At 42.8% G+C, this 24,619-nt stretch overlaps 1 protein-coding gene across 1 annotated transcript in view; it reads right to left on the bottom strand.

The window, feature by feature from the left end:
• Nucleotides 1-24,619, bottom strand: part of LOC115819842 (voltage-dependent T-type calcium channel subunit alpha-1I-like) — an 85,972-nt gene that overhangs the window by 18,335 nt on the left and 43,018 nt on the right. The window contains exons 6-21 of the mRNA XM_030783355.1: nucleotides 19,720-20,062; nucleotides 19,127-19,219; nucleotides 15,956-16,334; nucleotides 15,247-15,635; nucleotides 12,967-13,118; nucleotides 12,339-12,524; nucleotides 10,726-10,843; nucleotides 10,321-10,476; nucleotides 9,444-9,534; nucleotides 8,215-8,381; nucleotides 5,879-6,355; nucleotides 4,353-4,453; nucleotides 3,178-3,301; nucleotides 2,645-2,713; nucleotides 543-721; nucleotides 152-278 (exon numbers count right to left, since the gene is read on the bottom strand). Coding sequence (XP_030639215.1) covers nucleotides 152-278; nucleotides 543-721; nucleotides 2,645-2,713; nucleotides 3,178-3,301; nucleotides 4,353-4,453; nucleotides 5,879-6,355; nucleotides 8,215-8,381; nucleotides 9,444-9,534; nucleotides 10,321-10,476; nucleotides 10,726-10,843; nucleotides 12,339-12,524; nucleotides 12,967-13,118; nucleotides 15,247-15,635; nucleotides 15,956-16,334; nucleotides 19,127-19,219; nucleotides 19,720-20,062 — 3,151 coding nt within the window. The remainder of the gene's footprint in view (nucleotides 1-151; nucleotides 279-542; nucleotides 722-2,644; nucleotides 2,714-3,177; nucleotides 3,302-4,352; nucleotides 4,454-5,878; nucleotides 6,356-8,214; nucleotides 8,382-9,443; nucleotides 9,535-10,320; nucleotides 10,477-10,725; nucleotides 10,844-12,338; nucleotides 12,525-12,966; nucleotides 13,119-15,246; nucleotides 15,636-15,955; nucleotides 16,335-19,126; nucleotides 19,220-19,719; nucleotides 20,063-24,619) is intronic.

The raw sequence follows: 24,619 nt of genomic DNA, 5'->3' as shown, positions 1-24,619 counted from the left end.
GAGAGAGAGAGAGAGAGAGAGAGAGAGAGAGAGAGAAAGAGAGAGAGAGAAAGAAAGAAATCAGCGATAGACTTCGACAAAAAAAAAAGGATAAAGGACAAAAATGATTAAAGCCCAGGTTACCCTCCAACCGGTAAAAAGTCAGCCATACCTGTACGCCCAGGATGCCAAAAATGATGAAGAAAGCACAACAAATGAGGACAATGTTTCCGATGGGCTTGAGCGAAGTGATCAGGGTCTCCACCACTAACTTCAGCCCCGGAGCACGACTTATAACCCTGAGAGAGAGAGAGAGAGAGAGAGAGACGAGAGATTTTCACCTCGGGCCTCCATTCTCACGGCTCTTTTCAGATGCTCTCAGCTTGAGTCCTGTTTTCGGTCTCACTGTGTGGGCTACTACTCAAATCAAAATAACCTCCATTTATTCAAATGTATGCAGATGAAAGTCGACAAAGAGACAAGCACATACTACATTCATCGTCATTCAGTCAGTTCAACTGCAGTAAGCGAGTAGCCAAGATAATGCAGTGAGCCCTCCATACCTGAGAGGGCGTAGAGTTCTTAGCAACCTGAGGACACGTAGCACTCCTAGGATCTTTGCACCTCCGGCCATGGACACCACAATGTCAATGAGGGAGACAAAGACCAGGAATCCATCCAGAATGTTCCAGCTACTGCGCAAGTACGCCCGCTCTCCAAGATACAGACCCATGGAGACCACCTGGTCAGACAAGGGAAAAGTTGAAGACAAAAAAATCTAAGAAAGAGAACTAAAGAAGAGAACCGTAAACTAATTGACAGATGAAGGACGGTTCGTGTTTCCACGCAGGTGTACGCGCGTGCGAGAGAGAGAGAGTGAGAAGTCTCTACTGAGTTCCTTTGCGTGTTCCATCACTTCACACCCGCTAAGTGCTTTCACAAATAACTTTCTCGAAACCGAACAGACCAAAAAAAAAAAAAAAAAAAAAAAAACCAACAAAAAAAAAGCTTAGCAGGAAAGAAATTTGAGCTGTCTACCTGCAAGGACATTTTGATTGGATGGAGATTGAAAAAGAGGAAAATGGGGAATAGCGTTCAGGAGAAAGAGTGACAAAGCAAAAAAAAAAAAAAAAGGTTCTAGTCCACAGACAAGGTCACTGTGGCAGACGCCTCTGACACAAACAAGATTCCTCTCCAGTGACTCAGACACAGGGCACCCAGTACCAGGCGGAAGCACGCAACAAACAGCGGGCGCCGTGCCAGCTGTCAACATGGCGCCCTGAAAGGCTAGAGTGCCCTAGCAAGAAAAGAATGAAGTCGTAGAAAATACAAGCCTGCCTAAGGGGGGAAAAAAAAAGAAACATGTTGTCTAGCCAGCAAGCAAGACCTTTATTCTTATGTTCTCAAAGAGAATAGTTAGTTTTTTGGAGCAGAAATAGTAAAGATTTGTTTCTGTACTCTTTGGATTTTGTGATGCAGCTATTATATCATCGCTTGTTTCAAAACCTGCACGCGCTATGACTTCGAAACTTCAAAGTCTAAATAGTAACTGAGTCATTTCTATAAACAAACTACTGTGCTAACAATCAAACATTAAAGAAATATGGCATTAACAAAGAGCCGAAGACGCGTGACACAAAGAATCCAAACTTTATGACTGTGTAAATAATTTGTCACAGAAAAACTACTTCAAAAGCAGTGTCGTTGTAATTTTAGTCTATTAATCTAACTAACTGCCAATCAAAAATGTTTCCCTTCACATAACAGTCTGTGCATGATGTCTTGTGAGAGAGTCGCCACATTCTCACTGGCTCAGCTCTCCTGAGCCCCTTTAGCTGATAATTGACTCTATTACATAATTGATAGGCAGGTCTGGGGCAGAGAGGGCTAGATGGACGAGACAGGACTAACCAATGATAGACTGTGTCTGGGAGAGAGGAAACTTTGAGTAATTATTATAATCCTTTAATTGCTCATCCAGAGAGAGAGAGATTATGCATGATGTACTGGACTGACACACAATACAGCCCACACATCAGACTGAGGGGCTACGATGAATGTGTGTGTGCGTGTGTGTGTGTGCGCGTGCGGGTGTGTGTGTCTAAAAGAGAGAGAGAGGGACAGAGAAAGAGAGAGAGAGAGAGAGAGAGAAAGGAAGAGTGTGTGGTTTATGCAAAGTAAAAGATCCAGACTAATCATTCCGATTCAAGGTTTCAAAGGTGTAAACCAGCAGAATGATTTGTATAATTTCTTTCCGAACGACTTATACAGAATACACAACCCTGGAATTCTGAAATTCAAATGCTTTGTTCATTATGACACATCTAGTCAGTTCCTCCCATTAGACCGTTCCCTGCAAAAGCCACTAAATCCTTTACTGAGGAAACAGTCAGGCTTTTCCAGGATATGAATACATAAAAGATGACTTCTTTTGCTACATTATCAGGGGATAAACCGTGTGAAATTCACGCTTATATAAAGACAGCGTTGATTCATGAAATATATGAGAACATAAGAGCAAATATGTCTGGTTATATATGATAACCTGTGCTCAAATGGATAAACACGATGAGAAGGTTTTCACAGTTTTTTTTTTTCTCCAAATCGCACAGCTGATAAAACACACACACACACACAAACACACAACCACAAACATCCTTTTTACCTTCACAGTCATCTCTGCTACAAAGATGGCAGTGAAAATGTAGTTGGAGATGGTAAGGAAGACCCTTTCCTGGAGAGACAGAGAGAAAAGGTAAACATTTATGGTTCACTAACTTGTTCAGACCTGCTAATAGGTGTTAGTGTGATGTATATATACACACACACACACACACATACACACACACACACACACACACACACGCATACATATATGTATGTATATTTACAGTTCTGAAATCTATGTTGTAAACCATGTTTGGAACTGCTCTATCACCTGTAGAAATCCGCAGCTGAATGGTTTGCTATAGCCAGGGCAATATCCTGAGAAGCAAGTGGCTATAAAATATGACCGTATAAAAGGGAGCGGGGGGTGTAAAATCTTTAAAAGGAGAATGCATTTAAAATGTCAGCGCTGAATGAAATCTGTAGCTTTTTGACTTGGGGTTATTACAGGCTTTTATTATTTATCCAAATAGTGAGGTGAGTAAAAATGCCACAGACTCAGAAGAAATTGAGAAAGTCCAGAGAACTTACCAGACTGCCCTGGTGGATTTTAGGCCTTTCCAGAGCCACAGTGATACAGTTCAGGAAGATGAAAGCTAACACCACGTAATCAAAGAGCTTGTGAGCGATGATGGACTGACACATTACCCGAAATCTGCTCAGAGAAAGACAGAAAGGAGAATGGATATATTGGCATCTACTGAACTGAACTTCCTGCTTTGAAAATAATAACATTTTATTCAAGATTCTAGAATGTTAAGCATTCCCGCCCATGAGAACTTGCTTAACATTCTGGAATCTTGAATAAAATGTTACTGATTTCACCTGGCGAGTGACAGAAGCACCGAGCATAATTTGACTGGCGCAGCGGCAGGGCTCTGCGGACTGGCGGTTTCCTCATCTGCGGCCCGCAGCTTGAGAAACACCGCTCTAGAATACTCCAGAACATCCTCAGCATCTGATAGGCACCGAGGTAGGCCTACACCTTTTATCTCCGGGGCCCAATCGATACACTAATCAAGCCACTTTCCAAAGACCTGGACGAGCTTGTCCCCGATATTGATTCTGTCCACTGGCTAAATTTGCTCTCTGGGTAACTCCCAAAGCTACCGTTTGGAATGTGCTTGTTTTCTTTTTCTGTTTGTTTACCCACAGCCGCCGCCCCCCCCCCTCCTCTTTTCTCATCCCTCAATCTCTACCCCAGTCCTTTTTGTTTTTTTTTCCCCTACTCTATACTGTATTTCCCCATTGGCTCTCATCATAGCCCTACGCTTGACAAATCACACCTGCCGCTAGACTGCTGAAACACAGCCTCCAGGCCCCTTTGCAACCGGGAGTAGGGAATTTAGAAATAAAATAAGTGATTCTTTTTCCAGACCTTTTTCGTGGCAGCGTTTGGTATATTAGAGAATGGGGCTGACTCAAACTGATTACACAGAAAAATGGTTTCATCTGTGGGAACAGAAAGGGATATACATTCCAACGGATATCTATTAGAGCTGTGAGTCGAGGTAAGAGAAAAGCACTCTCGCATACATACGTTTCGGTGGAATTCTTTACAGGGCTATTAATGCTTGGTGATACAAGGCTAAATGAGATTTTTATTGGAAGATATTTTTTACTTTGCTTCAATTTGGCTTGATGTTATAGACGGAAGTAAAGCACATCTCCAGACAAAAGAACGGTATTCCTAGTGAATGACTCACTTGTTTTGGGGGGAAAAGAGGTAGACGGACCAGTCCTCCCGTGTCTCACACCAGTCTGGTCGATAAACTTCGATCATCTTTTGGATCCGAAAACACAGACTCTGTAGTGAGAAAATATGACCTCTTGGTGAGAAGAATCATTTGAGACCTTTGACCTAAGTTATAATACCCAAATACAGATAAAAGATGTTATTATTCATGAAACAGAAGGTGTTCCTGATGAATGCATTCTAAGAGGTAGTACCATGGTAACCATAGCTATAATATGTGTTACAACACGTTTGCATTCCACCACACTGTCATACCATGTGGTGTGAGAATTCTTATACCCCACTGACTCAGCCACAGGGATAAAGCAGACACATTTGGCTAGATTTGTTACTGTATATATATTATTTCCATTCCACAAAATGATGATTAAGAGATTCCTGGTTTTACTTTTCTCTTTCTTTCACTCTTTTGCTTTTTTTTTTTATGCTGTTCATTTCAGAACCAAAGCCAAATCGCCAGAGATATTAATATCAAAGTCCCTCTCCAAATATTTGCATGTAACTTAAGTCAGTAACGACAGATTCATGAAGACTGGCAGCTAATGAGGGTATATTAGCATTACAGAAATCAGTATCCCTCGAAATGTCTTGGTAAATATTATCCTGTCTCATAGGAAACCAATAAAATTTTTCAAAAGCAATGTTATCATGTTCAATGATAGAGGCGTCTGATTCAGTCGTAGTTTTATAGGTGTAATAAACAACGGTACTGCTATCTCAGAACCCACAAGCAGAGATTTGCCACGTCACAATGTTATAAAGCCACAAACAAAAGTAATCTTGCCTATGAAATCCCCATGAATTGTATTACAGATATTAAAAGCCTCATACACTTAGAATGGTACATATTTTAACACAAATGACACGCACTGGGAATTTAGCACAAGAGTTATTGAATATATGGAAATTGCAGGCCAACTACACGTAAGTGATACCACAGCCTCTGGCTGGTGATTCTGACAGACTTTTAAACAGAACAGGCTGGAAGTGCAGTTGAAAAGGAAAGAAGAGAAATGTCGCCGGGGTCCAGAGGTCCGGCTCAGATAAAGATGCTCTGTGGTGGGTTCGGGTTTGTTTCATTTGAAGAGACAGAGGAAAGGGCACTTTGGCTGGAATGTTTTTCTTGATTTTTTTTTTTTTTTTTTAAGTAAAGCGCTTTTAAAACCATGGCCTCTGATTTGAACCACTGAGCTTTTTTTTTGTTTGATTTTCTAAAATAACACTTTTTTTTGGGGGGATATTCTAGCCAATCCTTGTATTTCTTTGAAAGTTGAAAATGTGTTTGAATCAAGCAGTTATCGCATAACTGTACTCATGTTTGCATCATATACGGTTCTAAATATGAGCCTATAAACCATACTGAATTGTCCACTAGTATTTACAAACAAATAAACAAACTACTTAAAGGGTGAAAGGTCCTGTCACGTTGAGATGAGGACGCTGCCTCGAGTGGATCTGACTGACTGACAGACTCACATAGTCGGTCTCCTCATCCAGTTCGGCTCTGTCCTTCCGGGTGTTGAGCTGGGGATAAACCTCCCCCAGCAGGGGTGCCTGAGGACCTGGAGCTTTACCGTTACAGTCCTGGTGGTCTCCGCCCGGCCGCTCCCCAGAGAAACTCTTCTTACGGAGGAGAGAGGGGCGCTGATGCTGCGGCGTGGGCCCCGGCAGCTGGAGGAGCTCGGGGAGCTCCAGGGACAGCGCCCGACGGTCACGCCGCGGTGGGAAGCGACGGGACAGGAGGGGCGGAGGATGGGCCAGCTGGGGGGGGGACAGGAGGGCCTCGTGCTCGGCCGGGTGCGAGTGGGGGCTGCGGACACGGAGGCTGCCCCCCCCTACTACCGCCAGGCCCCTGGGTCCACGGCCCAAGCTGTTCCAGCTGGACCTCCGGCTCCAGGTGGGCTGAGGTGGATGACGCCCCCAGTGGTGGTAATGGGAAGTGCGGCCATGCCGCTGGTGTCAAGAGTGAAAAATAGAGAGGCAGTGAGTAAAGTTTACACAGACGTAAAGAAACTCATAAACATGTCTATTTGAGGTTAAAACTCCTTTCCAAGATAATTGCACGCTGTACATGTTTGAGGTATCTGACGATAATCACACATATTTAGCGCCAGGGGAGGTAAAAGAACAGTTTCCATAGAAACCTCTTTTCATAATGGTTAACTCTTTGAAGTTAGCCTCATGCTTAAAGCTCTGCATACGGAAGGACAAAAAAAAAAATTTTTTATTGACTGCCATACAAGTCTATGACTGCTAAATCAGTCTTTTTATGATTCATAAAATCACTAAGTATGACTTCTGTAACATACACTCATTTATATATAAGACATGATGTTAAGTTAGATCTCAATTAAAACAAACAAACAAAAAAAAATCAAGTGTAGCAGAACTATTACTTGGGATGTGTCATGGTTGTTTATTTGAATGCTTATTTGGAAAAGAGGTTTTTACACTTCGACAAAATTTCCCTGAGCTAAACAGCCACTCCATGTGATTAGTCATTGTACAGTCGTTTCTATGACATCAAACCAGTGTTCATCTCTGCGGCAGATACTGTACCGCACAGACTAGCATCTCCCTGTTCTGCCAGAGTCTCTCACATGGCCACAGAGATCAGTGCGTCACTAAACTATATTTAAACCATCACATTCTCTCTATCTCTCTCTCTCGTTCCCTCTTTCTCTCTCTCTCTCTCTCTCTCGACCAGCATACACGGTTCCCTCAATTAATAAGTTTCCATGGCAACTCCAAAGCCACGACTGGGCTTGGCACTTCACCGAGGGAATTTTTGGTCTCGCAAACGTGCCCACCGATCTCCCCCGCCACACACACACACGCGCAACCCCCCCCCCCCCCCCCCCCATCACCCCCGCGCTATGGGCGCTTAGCGATGCCGCCGGACCCCTCTTTAGCTGAGCGATCTCTAATCAAAGCAGTAATTAAGGCAAATGTTTCATTCACTCATTAGGGAACAGTAATTTCCCTGGGAACCAGACAGGGTACCCAAACTTGATGATCCGCACCACAGGTACACAGGTGGCAGGTTTGTACCTCCAACAGAGCTCCCATTATCTATTTAAATTAATCCGTACATGTTCAAGGACAATCCTGACGGTTTTTTTTTTTCTCACTCGTCACCTGAGGTCTATTTTCCTTGCAAGTACACTCATTTTGTGGTGATTAGAGCCTCATTTATTTACTAGTCACAAATTAAAAAAAAAAAAAAAAAGATTTGCAAAACTGACTGAGATTTCATAGATATAATTAGCAGGTTTTCTTTCCTTACTCAAGAAAAGTTTGAATCAGCAGAAACATCCGAAGTTATTCAATTTAAACTTTAAATCCCTCTTTCGGAAGTTCTTTCTCTGCAGTGCAGAGAGAAAAAAAAAAAAAAAAAAAAAAAAAAAAAGCAGTCAAGCAATATTTTAAATTCAGAGGGGCCGGATCGAAGTGGCTGTCCCTGCAAGGAAAGATATGTGGCTAAAATACAGCATCTCTCCCTGACTACTCCTGCTCACCACACAAACGACTCCTCGCCTACGCTTCCTCCATCAGTATTAGCAGACAGGACAGCTCGGGTATCACGACTCAAACCCACAAAACTCTATCAGGCCCTGTGAGAGGGTCCAGATTCTATACGCTTATTTATCACTTGCCGAGGTAAGTCCAAGACTTACGGTTTTACTGTACCTAAAAATGACTGGGTTTAATTCATGAACCTCACTGAACTGTTTGGTTTCACTCGAGCAAAAAAAATTCATCAGATGCAGCAGATGCTGTTGGCGTCTCCAGCGCCGCATTAAATCAATTACCAAGGACATGGATCGGCGTTCCAGGCCGGCTTTACCCAGACTGATCACGCTGCTCTTCCTGGACTCCTCCGCAAAACCGTGTCTCTCACCGGGGTACGCCCCCCTCACGGCGGCCAGTGACGTCAGCTCCAGGTGTCCGTTTGGGGTCAAGGTACAGAGTTTAGGATCTAGGGAATGACGAGGATTAGTATTAATGACTTCAACTGGAGATAATCACAATATTCCTTCAACAGGACAGAAAATTCTACCACAAGACGGCCACCTTTGAGGTGTTTCTAGTGAAGGTGAAGTATATTGGATTTTTTTTTTTTTTTTATTGTACAAGACAAGTAGAAGAAAGTTTGAAACTTTAAATTCGGCTCCGACATGAAAAATTGATTCTGTCCTTCAGATTAGGTCAATGTAAAAGCAACACGGACAGGTTTGCCGAGGGTCTGACTGGATTTTTGACGAGGAGGGAATCCAGTCTTCTTTTAGAAAGAGGGGTGGGTGGGGGGGGGAGGGGGTGTGATTGGGAGGGTGGGAGCGCCGACGTTATGGAAGCTGTCGAAAAGGTCAGGAAATTATTGAAACAATAATCCCATTGGTAAAAAAGATTAAACATCGCTACCTCACCCAGGAGAATATTCCCACTATGATCTGCCTAATCTAATTCAGTTAGTTAGCATGAGCTTCTCAACCCTATTTAATGCCATGGATGGAAGGAAGATTTATAAATTACAGATGAGGCATCTCTTTTCCAGTCTTCCCACGTCCCCTTCCAGTCTGAGACCTTTTTAAAGCTGAAAACATGACCCACTCTAGTTCAGTTGAGGACGGACTATTTAAAATGTTCAGAGGAGGCTACGCGTAGATTGGAAGGGGTCTCTGAAGAAAACACATGTGCAGCTGGAAGCCCCCGAGAGAGAGGCTTCAGAAACCGCGATAACGACCCTTACTGGCTCAGGGCGACCTTAGGCACAAAGGGACGCGACGTTGATTTCCGCGTCGTGATTCTCAGACTACATCTAAGTCAATTTAAAATAATGACTTCCAAAGCTTTCTTACAATGCACCCCACCCCCCCCCCCCCCCCCCCGCCCCCCAAAAAAAAGGACAACAAAAACAAAAAAGAGGTGGTTTATTCCATTCAACAGGCAACGATGCTAAATTTAAAACCAACTGAAAAAAAAAAAAAGCGTTACTATAGGTTCGTGAGACAGCTGTTACTCGCATGTGTAATGAACTTACCAGACAGCTGGAGAGAGTCTTTATGTTTCTCGCTCTCATCAAAGTTTGAGGAGGATCTGTCATCGTCTGAATACGAACGGTTGGCATCCCCCTGATAGAGAGAACAAAGATGAGAAGAGAGACAACATATCTGAAAGAAAAATGATAAGTGATAATGAAAATGATTGGAATAAACGCAGACTAATGACTGAGTGTTGAGATCTGTGTATGAAACATCCCTCTGAGATGATAATCTCTGACAGATAATCATATGGCACTTATTACATTGCAATTTTCAACAACCAGTATGCTCTCAGTCAGTGGCAAAACTGTTATTCCATGGCTTTGCTGAATCCTCAATTCTGATTGGTTGGTGAACGCTCATTCTTTCTGTATAACGACGAGTCAATGCTGACAACACATGTACATACTGACTTGGCAACACACAGAGCAAAGATAAGCAAGAGACAGGAATTGGTGGAACTACATTTTCTGAAATGTAAAGAAGAGCCCGGAACAAAATCATTTTAGAACATTATTTTGACGAACGGTTTTTGGGGAGGTAAGAAATCAAAGATTAAGCAGCCTTATGTATAGTGAACAAATCAGTGTTTCAAAAATAAGGCCCTTTACTACCCCTCTGCATCACGATGGTGCCACGTTACCTCACCAGGTCTTTACTGTATATTGTTCCCTGACAAATATTACACTCATAGTAACACATTACTATGGAAGTTGAACAGTTCTTTTTACGAAAGCTAGTTAAAGACGACTGAATTTTGATTATCCAATCTAAATGCAACAGCACAGGTCTGCTTGCAGTCTCTAAAAAGCCAACATTTACCACATATGATCTGATGGAGATGTGAGGATATCATTTGACGTCAAGCCCATTTACCTCAGCCTGAAACCCCTCGACCAGGATGGCCACCAGCAGGTTGAAAAGGACGTAGTTCCCAAAGGTCATAAGGGCGACAAAGTAGAGAGCAGCCAGAGGAGAGGTGGAGGCCATACCGTTATACAACACCACGTTCCAGTCCTCCTGAGTCAGGATCTACACACACACACACACACACACACACACACGCACACGCACACACACACACATGCACACGCACACACATACACGCACACATGTGCACACACACACGCACACATGCGCACACACACACACACGCACACACGCGCACACACACACGCACACACATGTGCACACAAACATAGCAGATTTTATCAGTGACAGCACACAGAAACTGTTCCCTATTAGCCTTAAAAATCATAAAAACATTGTTTCGTCTTGTACCTGAAAAACAGTAACAATGGCCCACAACAAAGAGTCAAAGTTCTTCCTGTCGGGTACAGTGTCTCCCGCCTCCGTCTTCAGGCTGAACTTACAGCCAAATATATGCATTCCCAAAATACTGCAAAGAGAAGTTCAGTATCAGACCAAATACAAATGCAAGAATGTTGAAGGAAAACAGGAGTGTGGGCTACAAGTTGGTGAAAAGCCCCTATAATATAAACAATCGAGGGCACGTGTACTCACGTATGTGGGCGTAGTGAAACATGGTCGACAGGCATTATATTCTCTGGTGTTGTTTTAGCACCACGGAATATAATGCACACGATAACTCTCTCTATATATATATACCCTAACTCTATATCATAACCAACAGATACTGACACAATCAATTATGCATAAGCCGTACAAGACAGATTAATTAAGTGTATGAAAATTTACCAAAAGTGAAAGAGAGCTGATGAAAGAACCAGGACAAACAACAAAAGAGAGTCCATGTACCATAACGTAAAGCAGGCCATTTAAATCATTGTGTGGGAAAACAGTAACTGGTCCTTCAGTCTTCAAACTACTTCACGGATTTCTCAAAAGACTGAGCACCCGTTTAAACAGCGAGGGAAAACAAAAGAGAGAGGATGAATGTAAACTGTGAAAACATAAATCACAGAACCACTGAGAGGAAAAGTGTGAGCCCAACGAGAGAGAGAGAGAGAGAGAGAGAGAAAGAGAGAGAGAAAGAGAGATAACTAGAGAAGGGGGGGTGCATGCATGAGTTATGAAGACAGATGGAGCATGTGTGTCTCACTCTATTTCATTTGTTTCTGTGGTATGTGTTAGAACAAGAAGTAGTCCCATAGGGCCTTCACACACTCTCTCTCTCTCTCACACACACACACACACACCAATCTTGGGCTTAGAGGAATTCTCAACATTAATCTCAACTAGAGGTTGACTCATTTGAACCGGGCTTCATTTCCTCACCACTCCCATAGTCACCTAAGACCCAGAAGCAAAAGGTCTCCCACCACAAAAGTCTCCACAGGGTTTTTAAATGCAGCATGTCAGAGATGAAGCTCTGAGTCAGCAATCAAATATGTGTGTGAGTGGATGCACTCACACACACACACACAGACGCTCTCTCTTTCTCTCTATCTTTCTTATACTCTTTCACAACGACACACATACCAGCAAACCCCTAATCAAGCTCATTTATATTACAAGGGCTTTATCCTCTAAATCACCCTGATGTACTCTGACATAGCACCATCAAGATGGATTGCTGAGGGACTTTGGCTAAGGAGCCCTGAGGTCTGCAATACACTGCTCTGTGGACCTGAAGAAAAGGGTAAACATGAACACACACACACACACGCATGTACTCGTACAAGCACAAACATACACCTAATAGTAAACAGTATGAGGGACAAACAACATTATCCATTTTCTTGATCTATGAGGGAATATGTATACACCCACACACACACACACCTATACAAACACAAACATAAACCTATATGAGGAACATATAAAATGATCCATTTTCTTGATTTATGAAGGAACATGTGTTCACACACACACGCGCACGCACACACACACGCACGCACACACACACACACCTGAAGATGAAGATGAAGAGCATAAGGAGCATGCAGAAGGTGGCCACGTTGTCCATAGTCTTCATCAGGACCACCAGCTGTCTGCGCAGAGCGGGCATAAAACGCACCAGCTTCAGCACCCTCAGCAACCGGAAGGTTCTCAACACCGACAAACCGCCATCCGACTGCCCTATAATCTCACACACACTGCATACATGTGTCCACGGACAGAGAGAGAGAGAGAGAGAAAAAAAAGATAAAAGTAAGGCCATGAAACAGAGAAATGAAGACGTTTCTAGAGGTTTTGAGAGAGACAGAGAGAGAAAGAAGAGTGAGCGGAGGAAAGTCAGAAGAAAATGAATTGAAAAAGAATGAAAGACACCCTTAGACACAGGGAGACTTGGGAAGAAAAAAAATCAAAGACAAAGAATTGTCTAATTTGTGCAAATCAATGCAGTCAATAGAGGAATGTTCACTGACTGTGTCTAACCGCAAAGCCTAAACAAAAAGAGTAAATCACACGGAATATTCCGATGAACATGTTTAATAAGTTCATTTCTGCCGGATCAATGCGAACATTAATGGTTCCTGGTCCAAAGATAAGCTTTTCAGATGGATTTTATTTTTCGCTTCTTGAAGCGAGACTCACCTGATGATGACGATGATGCCGTCGAAGATGTTGTAGGGGTTACGTAGGTAGTTAAAGCAGCCAAAGGCAGTGAGCTTAAGGATCATCTCCAAGGCAAACATACTGGTGAAAACAATATTACAGATTTCCAACACATTGGTCAACTCTTCTGGCTGTAAGAGAGAGAGAGAAAGAGAATGAGAGTCCCTTATTGACATCTATCTATCTATCTATCTATCTATCTATCTATCTATCTATCTATCTATCTATCTATCTATCTATCTTTCTTCCCCTAGAAGTGAGAGAGAAAGAGAGAGAAAGGGAGAGAGAGAGAGAGAGAGAGAGAGAAAGGGAGAGAGAGAGAGAGAGAGAGAGAGAAAGGGAGAGAGAGAGAGAGAGAGAGAGAGAGAGAGAGAGAGAGGGTTTTTCTGTTTTTGGAACAAAAGTGTGAGAGCAAGGGGACACTACATAATTGGAGAAAAAAAAAAGCAAATCAAAAATGTCTCATTAATTTCAAATGCGATTGGAGGGCTAGACACATTTTGGAAGGAAGAGGCCACACGAAGCGTCATCCCAGCAACGCACTGAGACTCATACGTACAGCACACCCATAAGCCGTACAAGATTCTGTGTAATTACTGCAGTAACTCAGAACAGCACAAAAACCACAGTCGGACATACTGTCTTAATAAGCTCCTCATTAATGGAGACGTGACAGGCCAGGCACAGCTGTGGACGGGTCTATTTGTTTTCTACTTCACCGAATTAGTTTTGCCTGAGTGTTGGGTGTGTGGTCTTTTGCTAAAACAGAGAGAGAGAGAGAGAGAGAGAGAGAGAGAGAGAGAGAGAGAGAGAGAGAGAGAAAAAACCAAAAAAAAACCCCAAAACGGGAAAACAGTGGGAATTTCCCATCTGGAAGGGATGGAAAATGGGTTTTTAAATGTAGTACCCCATCTCTGCACCACCCCCCCCCCCAAACTCCCCCGCACACCTCTCTCTCTCTCTCTGTCTACTTATCAGGCAATTCAATCTCCCTCAATCAATGGACTTCCTCCAACCTGCCCGAGGACAGACCAAACAGTGTGAGCGCGGCCACACAAGCGGGCGCCGACGCCAGTGGTGAAGCCTACACAAACACTCTTTACAAAAGCCAAAAGGGTACTGGCAGAGCTCTCAACGCTGCTAATGGCATGGTTTATGCACAAGCACACGCGCACGCGCACACGCACACACACACACACGCACGCACACACACGCACACGCACACAAAATGCAAAAACGGTTCATCTGACATTTCCCCCGTCTGTCATTCCAGTTCCTCTGATTTTGGGTTCAGTGAAAATGGTGAAGCACGTCTTTGCAGATCTTTGGTAAAAAACGCTTTTGCCGAACGGGCGGCTCTAGCTACGGGCCTTTAGACTGCGGGATGACAGTTTGACCGTGAACACAGTATATCTATATAGTATATCCGTGTGTTGGATCTGATCCATCGCTAGCTGAGAGATAAGGATGAGAATGTTTTCGGGCACTCTTTCCGTGATGAAGCGATACGTTCTGATCCCAGAACAGAAGCCAGGGTGACCTGGGCGTGTGGGCAAATGGAGACTGAGCGGACCGAGCTCTGCGTTCTGATGAGGAGGCTCCGGTTAAAACACGTGGGCTGATCCCGCTCCACACAGAAATACACACATACACTGAGCCGGCGGAACCTGTCTACTCAGCAACCGCTCTGCGTTTTAAATCTCTCTCTCTCTCTCTCTCTCGCTCTCTCTCTCTCTCTTTATCTGTCTCCCTTAGTAATTTTAGCATTCAAAGAGACAAGAGACACCACTCGAGTGAGACCAGCAAAGGAGCAGTGGGAGGGAGAAAAAAGGAGTGAAAAACACATAGGCAATGAAAGAGAGAGTATCTTAGGGGGTGGAAGATGGTTGAAGAGGTGGTACCTTTGCGTGTACGTGTGTGTGAGTGTGTGAGAGAGAGAGAGACAGAGAAAGAGAGAGCGAGTACCTAGTGGAACGCTTTAGTCCCTGTTTGGCCTCAAAGGAACGGCTTGTTCTTTGTTCATCTCCCACAAATTCTCCTGAGTAATTTTACAATCAGCACTGTGTGCTGACATAATGGACTCCCAAATTGATAAGGACAACAATGGACAGTGGAGAGGGAATGGGACACAAGAGAGGAGAGGAAAGGAGAGGAGAGGAGAGGAGAGGAGAGGAGAGGAGAGGAGAGGAGAGGAGAGGAGAGGAGGCCAGAGGAGTGTAAACTGCATAAAGAGAGAATATGAGTAAACTCCATACATACCTGTTCATGATGTTCGATGCCCATACTGATAGTATTGATGAGAATGGCAATCATAATTCCTCTGTTGAAGTATTTGCTCTCTACGATTCCCCATAATTTAATCCTCATCTCTGTCCAGAGATCCTTACATTGGCCTTGACAAGCCCTTCTGTCCTCTCCATGTCTGTCCTCTCTATTGCCTTCTGTATGGGTGCCTTCCCTGTCTGTCTCTTCCACTGCACCCTCCTCTGCCTCCTCATTGGCTGAGGTACCAACAGGTCCCTCCCCATCGGTGAGTGACAGAGGCGTGTTGCACTGAGGGCAGTCTTCAGGGTTGGGGGACACTGTAAGGGCAGTAGGCCCTTCCAAAGAGGTGTGGTCAGATTTGAAATGGTGTGGACAATGAGAAGCTGAAAAAAAAAATTCATAAACCGACAGGTTATGAAATGATCCTGGAATATGTCAATGTCAAGGTTTTTAATAAGCTGGTTTAAAGATATGCTGAACAGTGAACATTCTTAAAAAGTTCTGCTTCATTTGGGTCGGTTTCAGCATGTTTTCTTTCCTTTCCCTTCCTTCCCACCATATCCCTCTATCCTAAAATGCCTAAGAACTGAAACTAGCCTAATCCAACGGCAAGTTTCCGGCAAGTTTCCACGACGATTACCGTAATCCAAAGCAATCACGACTCTGACGTTTTAAACCCCAGATTACTTAAATCTCGCTTTACCCTGATAGCGTTGCTGCAGTTGCTGCTGCTGGCAGCGATCTCCTCCGTTCAGGTTGGGTCTTTCTCCCGGCCTGACCCCCGCCCCCTCTCCCCCCGTTCCGGCGCTCGCCCTGGGCCTGGCCGGCGGCTGCGCCCGCGGCTTGCCGCGGATGGCTCTGTAGAGAGCGGCGGAGCGTCTGCGGGCCTTGCGTAAGACGTGACACACCAGCTGGAAGAGCTCCTCGTAACAGTCGCCCGGCTCGGCCATGGAGGCCAGCGTGCTGGAGGACAGACACTGAGCCCGCTGCTCCTGCATCAGCTGATGCTCCCGCTGTTTAGTCTCCGAGAACTGGGTGGCTATCACCACCAGGCATAGATTGATCATGAAGAAAGAGCCAACCTGTAAGGGGGAAAAGTGTGTGTGTGTGTGTGTGTGTGTGAGTCAGAGAGAGAATGAGAGAGAGAGAGAGAGAGAGAGAGAGAGAGAGAGAGAGAGAGAGAGTGAGAGAGAGTTGAGAACCACTGTGAGGACAACTGAAGCACTCTCCTCTGCACTCATTCCATCTTCTGTAAATAAATGATAAAGGACTTGGAAAGTAGGAACAAACATTAAGGGACAGATGGTAAGAAAGAAAGAAAGAAAGAAAGAAAGAAAGAAAGAAAGACAGACAGATGAATCACCTCTAAACAAAAGATTGATCCTTTTCCTTTAGCAGTGGGAGAAGGGAGAAAAGCCCTATAAACTCTCTCCATGGTGTGATCAATCCACTTTAAAAAAAAAACTCACACACAGAGTGGCATAACTTTCTCTTCCACTTATCGATTCTGTGATTTCATAGCTAATAAGGAAAATGGGAGGAGAGCTCAAGACGAACCGCTGACAGGTTCATCAGTGAGTTCAACTGTACCGTGTTTTTTTTTTTTATATATTTTTCACCCTCATCTCTCCTTTTCGAATAAAGAATCATTAGTGAGAGCCCCCAGAGAAAAGTGTCGGGCAGAACACAAGTGATTAGGCCAACTGTTAGAAAACGAACGCCAACAACGGCCGAAAGGAGGGAAATAAACACAGGAGTTGCACCAAGACAACAATTTAAATGCATCTAAGTGTTTTTCTGCAACAAAAACAACAACAACGACAAAAAAAACCCCCTTTTGTGCCAATATGAAACCAATCAGTTCAACCCTGGAAGCATGTATCAAATATTTTGGCAGTTACCTGATTGAGGAGTGTGTGAATTTTATTTTTCGAATGAATTGGCTCCAAACATACTAAAACGTAGACCACTACAATTGTCTTAAATATTTAGGAGCACCTGTTCCACCTTTCGTATCTACAAAAACAGGGTCTCCTTCAAAACACCAAAAGAGCACTTCACCAACGAAGTCATTTTTAGTGAATTTTTCTCCAATCACTTGAAATCATGAATAAATAACTATCTACATGACAGTGAGGGGCATTTTGGAAGTAAAATATTCAGAGAGGACAATCAGAGTTGTTTAGACCTGCATACAGTGGTGATTGTTTTTGATTATGAATACTCAAACTCCTTCACTTTTGATTGCCTTTCGTTTTGGATTTAAAAAAAAGAAAGGAAAAAAGAAACAAAAAAAAAAGGAAACACCACTGCAGGAAGCAGTGATAATGATTATGTGGTGTGTGTGTGTGTGTGCGCGTGTGTGTGTGTGTGAGTGTGCGTGCGTGCATGTATCTGTATATATAAGTTTGTGTGGACATGTGCACCTGTGCTTGTGTGCCTGCCTGTGTGTGTGTGTGTGTGTGTGTGTGTGTGTGTGTGTGTGTGTGTGTGTGCCTGTGTGTGTGTGTGCTCATGCATGCATATGCCTACGTGTGTATGTATTCAAATGTGTTTTTCCATGTATGTGTGCACGCGTGTGCCTGCATGTGGGTTTCAAACGAAAGCAGGATTTAGTTTCTGTACACGCACAGTCTGTAAGCAAAACAACTTGACTGATGTTTTAAAAATGACTTTGATGCCTCAGGCAACTACACTAAACAATCTCAGCGAATGTATCCCACCGGATTAAGACAGCTGTAATACGGGCCTACACTCTTTTAATCCACAGCCGACCAGTTAGCAACGGGACTCTTGAGTTTAGTCCAGACTGGCAGAGGCTGACAGAGAAGACTGATGCTTCCAATATAAACCTTCTCCATACAGCCCAAAGGGGTTCAAACTGAAGTCCCCGAATACTAATATTAGTAATTAATAGGAGCAGTAAATAAAAGACAAGAGAGAGTTCAGGGTAGATGTGTGAGGACTAAACATGGCATTGCTCCTTGTGTCTGGGAGACACAGACGTTATTGATGATGTACAAAGGTCCCATGAGGACGTAAGTGTGTGGTGTGTGTGTGTGTGTGTGTGTGTGTGTGTGTGGAGGGTATCAATGAGAACTAAGCAAGAGTAACTGTTTGAGATTAGAAACCCACACTTCATTTAGGCAGAAACCTTACTTAACTCCTGTTGCCAAGCTACAGAGAGGGAGAAGGAAAGAGCGAGTGACAGAGAGAAAGAGAGAGAGAGAGAGAGAGAGAGAGAGAGAGAGAGAGAGAGAGAGAGAGAGAGAGAGAGCAGTAATCGAGTGACAATAACATCACAAAAAAGCTATTAAGAACTTTATGCACAGACACAGGCAGACAGACAGACAGACACACACACACACACACAGACAAACAGGGAACACACAAGCAGGAAATCAACAAGAAGACAGGTATTCACAAAAGAACACCAAGACTTGCACAAGGGTTGCAGGAGGTCCTTCTGCCAAAACAAATTTTGTTAGGATTTGATGTCAGTCCTTTAAAAGTGTGTGAAGAATTGTCAGAAAGAGTTTCAACTTGGGCTGGTTTCTACCAGAAGTCTTCAGTATAAGAGCGTGAGAGACAGTATCTGTGAAATCAGCTCCAACAGGGAAATCCAAAGCAGTCTACCTCATTCTCTCCCTCTCTCTCTCCTTTTGTGTGTGTGTGTGGGTGTGTGTGTCTGTGTGTGCGCGTTTGTCCCTGAGTGAGCATGTGTGTATGTGTGTGTGTGTGTCCATGGCCCACTCCTGAAATACTTCTATAATTCAGAGGCTTATTAGAGTAGACATGTACATATTGAAACAGCAGTTGTGTGTCATTGTGTGTCAACGGGTTTGCTGAGCTAACATTGGCTATGCTCACTTACTATGATCAGCAGAATGAAGTAAATGAAGTTGTAGAATGAGTGAGCATCCATCACATAGTACATAATCTCCACCCAGCCTTCCAGAGTGATCACCTGTACATAAACACACACACACACACAGTTACTGAAAAGGTCTTGTGTTTCATGAAAAATCTAAAACTCAAAGCATCTCTTACACATCAAAAGACCATAGCACTCCATATCCAGCAAAGAAAGCTAATTGTGTAGAAGTGTCATGTTTTTTGTTTTTTTCACATCGCAGCCACCTTTTGAAAAAAAGTTCTGAAAAAGATACTATGTTAAAGTAGGTTTGCAGACTTTACCGTTACAAACTCCCAATTTGTAACTGTTCCAATTTTGAAAAGATTATACGCATACTGTTATATTTTTCACAGAACATTGGAAAATTTATTTTCAAATTATTTCTTTTTCTATCCGATTTTAAGATACCAGTGCTTCATAGCTCTGGTAGTATTTCACAGCTGCCTCATACAAACCAGGGAATGTTATTTATACTATATTTCTATTTCTATTATATATATTATCTGTATATTGTATTTATACATTTATACATATGAACTTGGCGTCTGCACCTGAAAGATGACAATCCAGGCATAGCCGATGTTGTCAAAGTTGATAGCTCCTTTATGCGGGTTACTGTGGCCCGTCTGACACCGTGTGTAATACTGGTTCCAGTTAACACAGAGGCCCACTACACTGGCGCTACCATTAACTAAAGGTTCGGGGCTTAGGCCCAGGGACTGGCGATACTGGACGTCTTCCATGTCCAAACAGCATTCCCGCCCCCCCTCCCGTCGAGCCGGAACGTCCTGGCATGACATGATCCCGTTATCGGCCGCCAGCGAGCAGATGAAGGGTCTTTCGTCATCCTCGTCTGGCATGTAGTAAGGGGCAGGAAGGGTGACTCCCTTGGATCTGAAGGGGGGAGGGGAGACAGAAACGGTGAGAAATTAGTCATATTGCGAAAGGGGTTGATTGTGACTCGGCGAGAAATAACAATAGACTGAGATAATAGGAAAAGGTTAAGGATACAGATGTAAATGACTCATTTTTTTGAACTATCAATCATTGTCTCCCATTGTGTCTGATGTAGGGAAAGCGGTAATCAGACTCCAACACACGATCACATGCTCTTTATCTCTCTGATTTGCAGTGCTTTTTACAGAGAAAGAGAAAGACAGAGAGCAAGAGGGAGACACGGAGAGAGAGAGAGAGAGAGAGAGAGAGAGAGAGAAAGAAAGGTGAAGGACAGAGGATATCATTAACTTATATCATGAGGTTTGATAGTATTCAAATGTCAATAAGATATGTCAAGGTAATTGAACAATAAAACAAGCGGAAAAAGAATAAGACACATGGAGGGTTTATGTTAATACACTGTGCAACGGAAAAGCACCACCAAAGAAGATCAGAGAGAAAAATAATCATATCTTGTGCTCCGGAAAATTCTAAAAGGACGTTGCCTCTAAATGACCCGACGAGAGTTTATAAAGCGGGGCAATAAGACTTCAATGACTATATCTTCAGAGACATCGTATTCATTAAATATCACTTCTATCTCTCATCTCTTGGCTGAATAGAAGAAGAAGGATGGAAAGAAACACAAGGAAAAGATAGTGGAGAGGAATGAGATTAGATGGGACCTGGAAGACATGTGTTTTGTCACAGTCTCGTAAAGAATATCTTGTTCCCACACAGTCCTGTAATAGCGCTGTATAGTTAAATTTCACAGAGGCGTGTGGATGTGAATCTGTCAGCCATTGGTCAAATTTTGTCATTTATTTTCTAGTCGAATCAAAAGGCGACCAAAGAGACCTACAATCACATGTATGGGTTGGTTTGGGACAACATAACAAAATCAATTTCGGTATCATATTGATGCAAGAGAGAGAGAGAGAGAGAGAGAGAGTGTGTGAAATGACAATGAAGTCAGCTAGCTGGAGTAATTTCGAACCCCCCGATCAGCCCAAACCGACTCATAAAAAGATATGCATCGTGTCTTTCTTCACTTTTCGCCGGTCCTCACTTCTCAGAAGGAGAAACCTGAGACGTGCGATGAATTTATTTCATAGATGTCCAAAACAAGTCAAAACTCAGTCCACCGCGTTTACAGGATGACTCATAACAAAGACATTTTCACATGAGACTTGAAGGTACCTCTGACTTTTACAGGAAGTTTTGGACAAACACTAATTTTCACTTGTCCCAGAGAAGCTTCTAAAACCCATTCCCAAATCTCACTACCACACACAGTCAAACTGTGTTTGACAAACTCAGCAGTACAGCCATCACGAGGTGAGTGAATAGCATGAGTTGTAATTAGCCATAATTATCTGTTTTGCTTAATTGGGCAGCTAGCATTGATTCATTACATTTCCCTAATAGCAGTCTCTGATCACATCAATCTGTCTGCCAATCCACTTACAGACCACATAATGACACCCCCCTTCTCTGGCTCAGTTCAGCAGAGAGGGAGTTCTTCTACAGGAGAACATTAATCACCAGGTTTTAGTCTGGGTTTCAGGTCAGATTAAGACAAAATTGCTATTTTTGGGGGTCTGTTTTAAACGAACAAGAAAACAAATGGCAACTCTATGGAATTTATTACGGACTTTTTTTTTCTTTTAACCGTATGCCAAACTATTGGAATTAATAGTTTCCTAAAGTCTCATTTTCACGATCCATCACTGCAGTCGATATGGACATCATGATCGTAATCCTCATGCTCTATGGACGTGGTCCAAAAAGTAATGTACGGGTAACGTGCAGGTCGATACTCGTCATAATATGCCTCTTTGTTCCTTAGAAATATGAGATGTCAGGTCAAAATGGAATAATCCTCATAATCATTAACATCATCATCTTCTCATTGAATCACTCTCATCAGTTTTCCAATTAAAATCAACCTCCAAAGATCAACAATTCACGGCGAATGTGTTTGAAGCTTCAGAACATTTGCATAGCGCTCAGTCTGACGCATACAGAATGCATGACATTAGCATGATTTCCTAACTGTCACACTCTAAAATGAAGCCACTTTACTGTATTAATTAGCATAAGAGGATTTTACATGTAGTGATTTGGGAATTAAATCGCTCTCACGCCATCCACATGTTGGCTTCCATCTCACGTTCCGCTTATGAGGACAACCTGTTTGCTAATCGCTCCAAAGAACTCTCTCCATCACCATGGCTGTTCCACGGAGAACGTATCAAGGTCGGAGTCATAATTTTCCCATCAGTCCTTGTCCAAGTGATGCCATGACATCACTCTGCTGACACAGATGGGTGAAAAAATGGAGGGAATGGGTATAGCATGGTAAGCGATGGAGATATTAAAGAAATGACAGATGAACATAGACTCTTTTAGCCATGAACAACAGTAAACCCAAGGGAAACCATAACCTAAAACCTATTCAACTGTACAATGAAGACTAATAAGGGAGCAAAGAGAAACTGGCCCTTCGGATATTTCTTGATTGATGAAGGCAGAATCAAGTATCCAACGACGAAACTTAACTGCCTTGATGTATAAAAATGTCTCAATGTCTTTCACCAAGAACCAATATGGGTTTCAAGAAAATACTTTCTCCAAAATACTTCAGCCTATAAAAAGAGCAGAGTAGGATAAATGCAAAGAATGAAAGAGATGAGAGGGACAAAACATTGGTTTATGGATCGAGTTCAAGTCGCAGTCCCAGACTAAAACATTTGCTTTAAATTTCAGCACAATGATTGACATTCTCTGTCACACACACACACGGAGGAAAATAAACAACAACAATATCTTCTCTAAAATTTCTCCAAGTAAATATTTGGGACAATCTCTAGGAGCAGAGGAGTGAAATAAAGATAATAAGTTGGGAACAGCAAAAAAAAAAAAAAAAAAAAGTAACAACAACAAACAAACAAACAAAAAAGGCAAGCGATGGCAAAGAGGTGCACAGTAAGTTAATTTACCAACTCCAGAAAAAAAAAAAAAAAAAACGCCCCAGATTTCACAATTTTGCACTGTCTGGGAATAAGGAAGTAAATCATCAAAACAACTGGGGCACCAGGGGAGTGGGGTGGGGGAGGTGGGGATGAACACGCTTCCCTTCTCTTAATGTGTCAGACACACACACTAATGCACCACTCTAACACACGCATGCGTGAGAAGACTATGGATCCATTCAGTTTGGATTTGGTCTTACATGTCTTCTCAAATACATAACTCACTAAGCAGGGACATGTTGTATAGATCAGTGTTTCTTACATCATGCAGACCTACAAGACAGTTCATTTTAGTTAATGCCTAACACCAACATGACCAGCTCGAGAAGCCAGAGGGTTCAGTATTCAGTTGATAAGTTGAATCAAGTCTGTCGAATGTTAGGCTAGAGTAAAATCATGCTATCTTGTGGGTCCCCAGAGGTGATATTGAGAACTGCTGGTATAGATAATGACACAAAGGCAGAATGTTCTGGATTGCCAGTGAAATGTCTTTATTGTCATTATAAAGTATGGGAAGACACAAAAGCATGATATATGTGAAGTTTTGTGCCAATTATAGAGACTCTGTGGGCACTGAGAAGACTTGAAGAGAATGCTAATTATCTGCACCTCCAGCCTGGATTTGTGGAGATTGGCTAGATTACAGAACAAATTCTCTCTGTTCATTTAAATCAAGAACAATTTGTAATAAGTAGAATTGGTCTAACTGTCCTCGGAAAGTAAGGGTACAATCTAAGAAGCCTCAGCTAAAAAAAAAAAAAAGGAGGTGACATTACGCATTCATGCCAATTCGTTCCCTCAATACCAAACATGCATTAATGGCAGTTTGATCTATAACTACCAAACATTTATATCCGTGGGTAAGCCCAGCAGGTGTGGAATTCACAGATCAAAGCAAGGGAAAAAAAAAAGAGGAAAAAGAAGCCCGCGCTTCAAAGCCCGGAGAATATTTCATTTGATTCTCTGCCTAACAAAAAAAAAAAAGCTTTCCGGAAATTTCTAGAGATTACCGTTGAAATTCAGTCTGCCTGTGGAAGAGTCCCTTCTTACATGATAGGGTTATCAGTCATAAATCTGACAAAGGAAAGAGGCGGCAGCATCACCAGCCCTCTTACATATCCCGTATTCCTGTGATTATGAGCAAAGCAAGCATATATCTCACTGGCAGAGAAATTAAATTAGCGAAATCTATGCGTGAACACACAGACCTCCTCCACAAATGCTTCTATGGAAAAAAAAAATAAAAACCTCAGTTTATGTGACATACATTAGAGCTGGCACAAAGGAGGTGCTGGATCTTAATATAAATGAAATACAGACGACAAAAGACTGAGAGAGAGAGAGAGAGAGAGAGAGAGAGAGAGAGAGCAATTGCAAACTCCACAGGTTTTTAATTAAGTGAAGGAATTGACTGAGAGGTAATGATATTTGCATTGTTTAAATTTAGATTTGTAATTGCCCTTTATGAAAATGAAGAAAG

This window comes from Chanos chanos, chromosome 8 (assembly GCF_902362185.1).
Source record: "Chanos chanos chromosome 8, fChaCha1.1, whole genome shotgun sequence".
Lineage (NCBI taxonomy): Eukaryota > Metazoa > Chordata > Actinopteri > Gonorynchiformes > Chanidae > Chanos > Chanos chanos.
The sequence above is the reverse complement of the archived record's forward strand: the minus strand, read 5'-3'. Positions and strand labels throughout refer to the sequence as shown.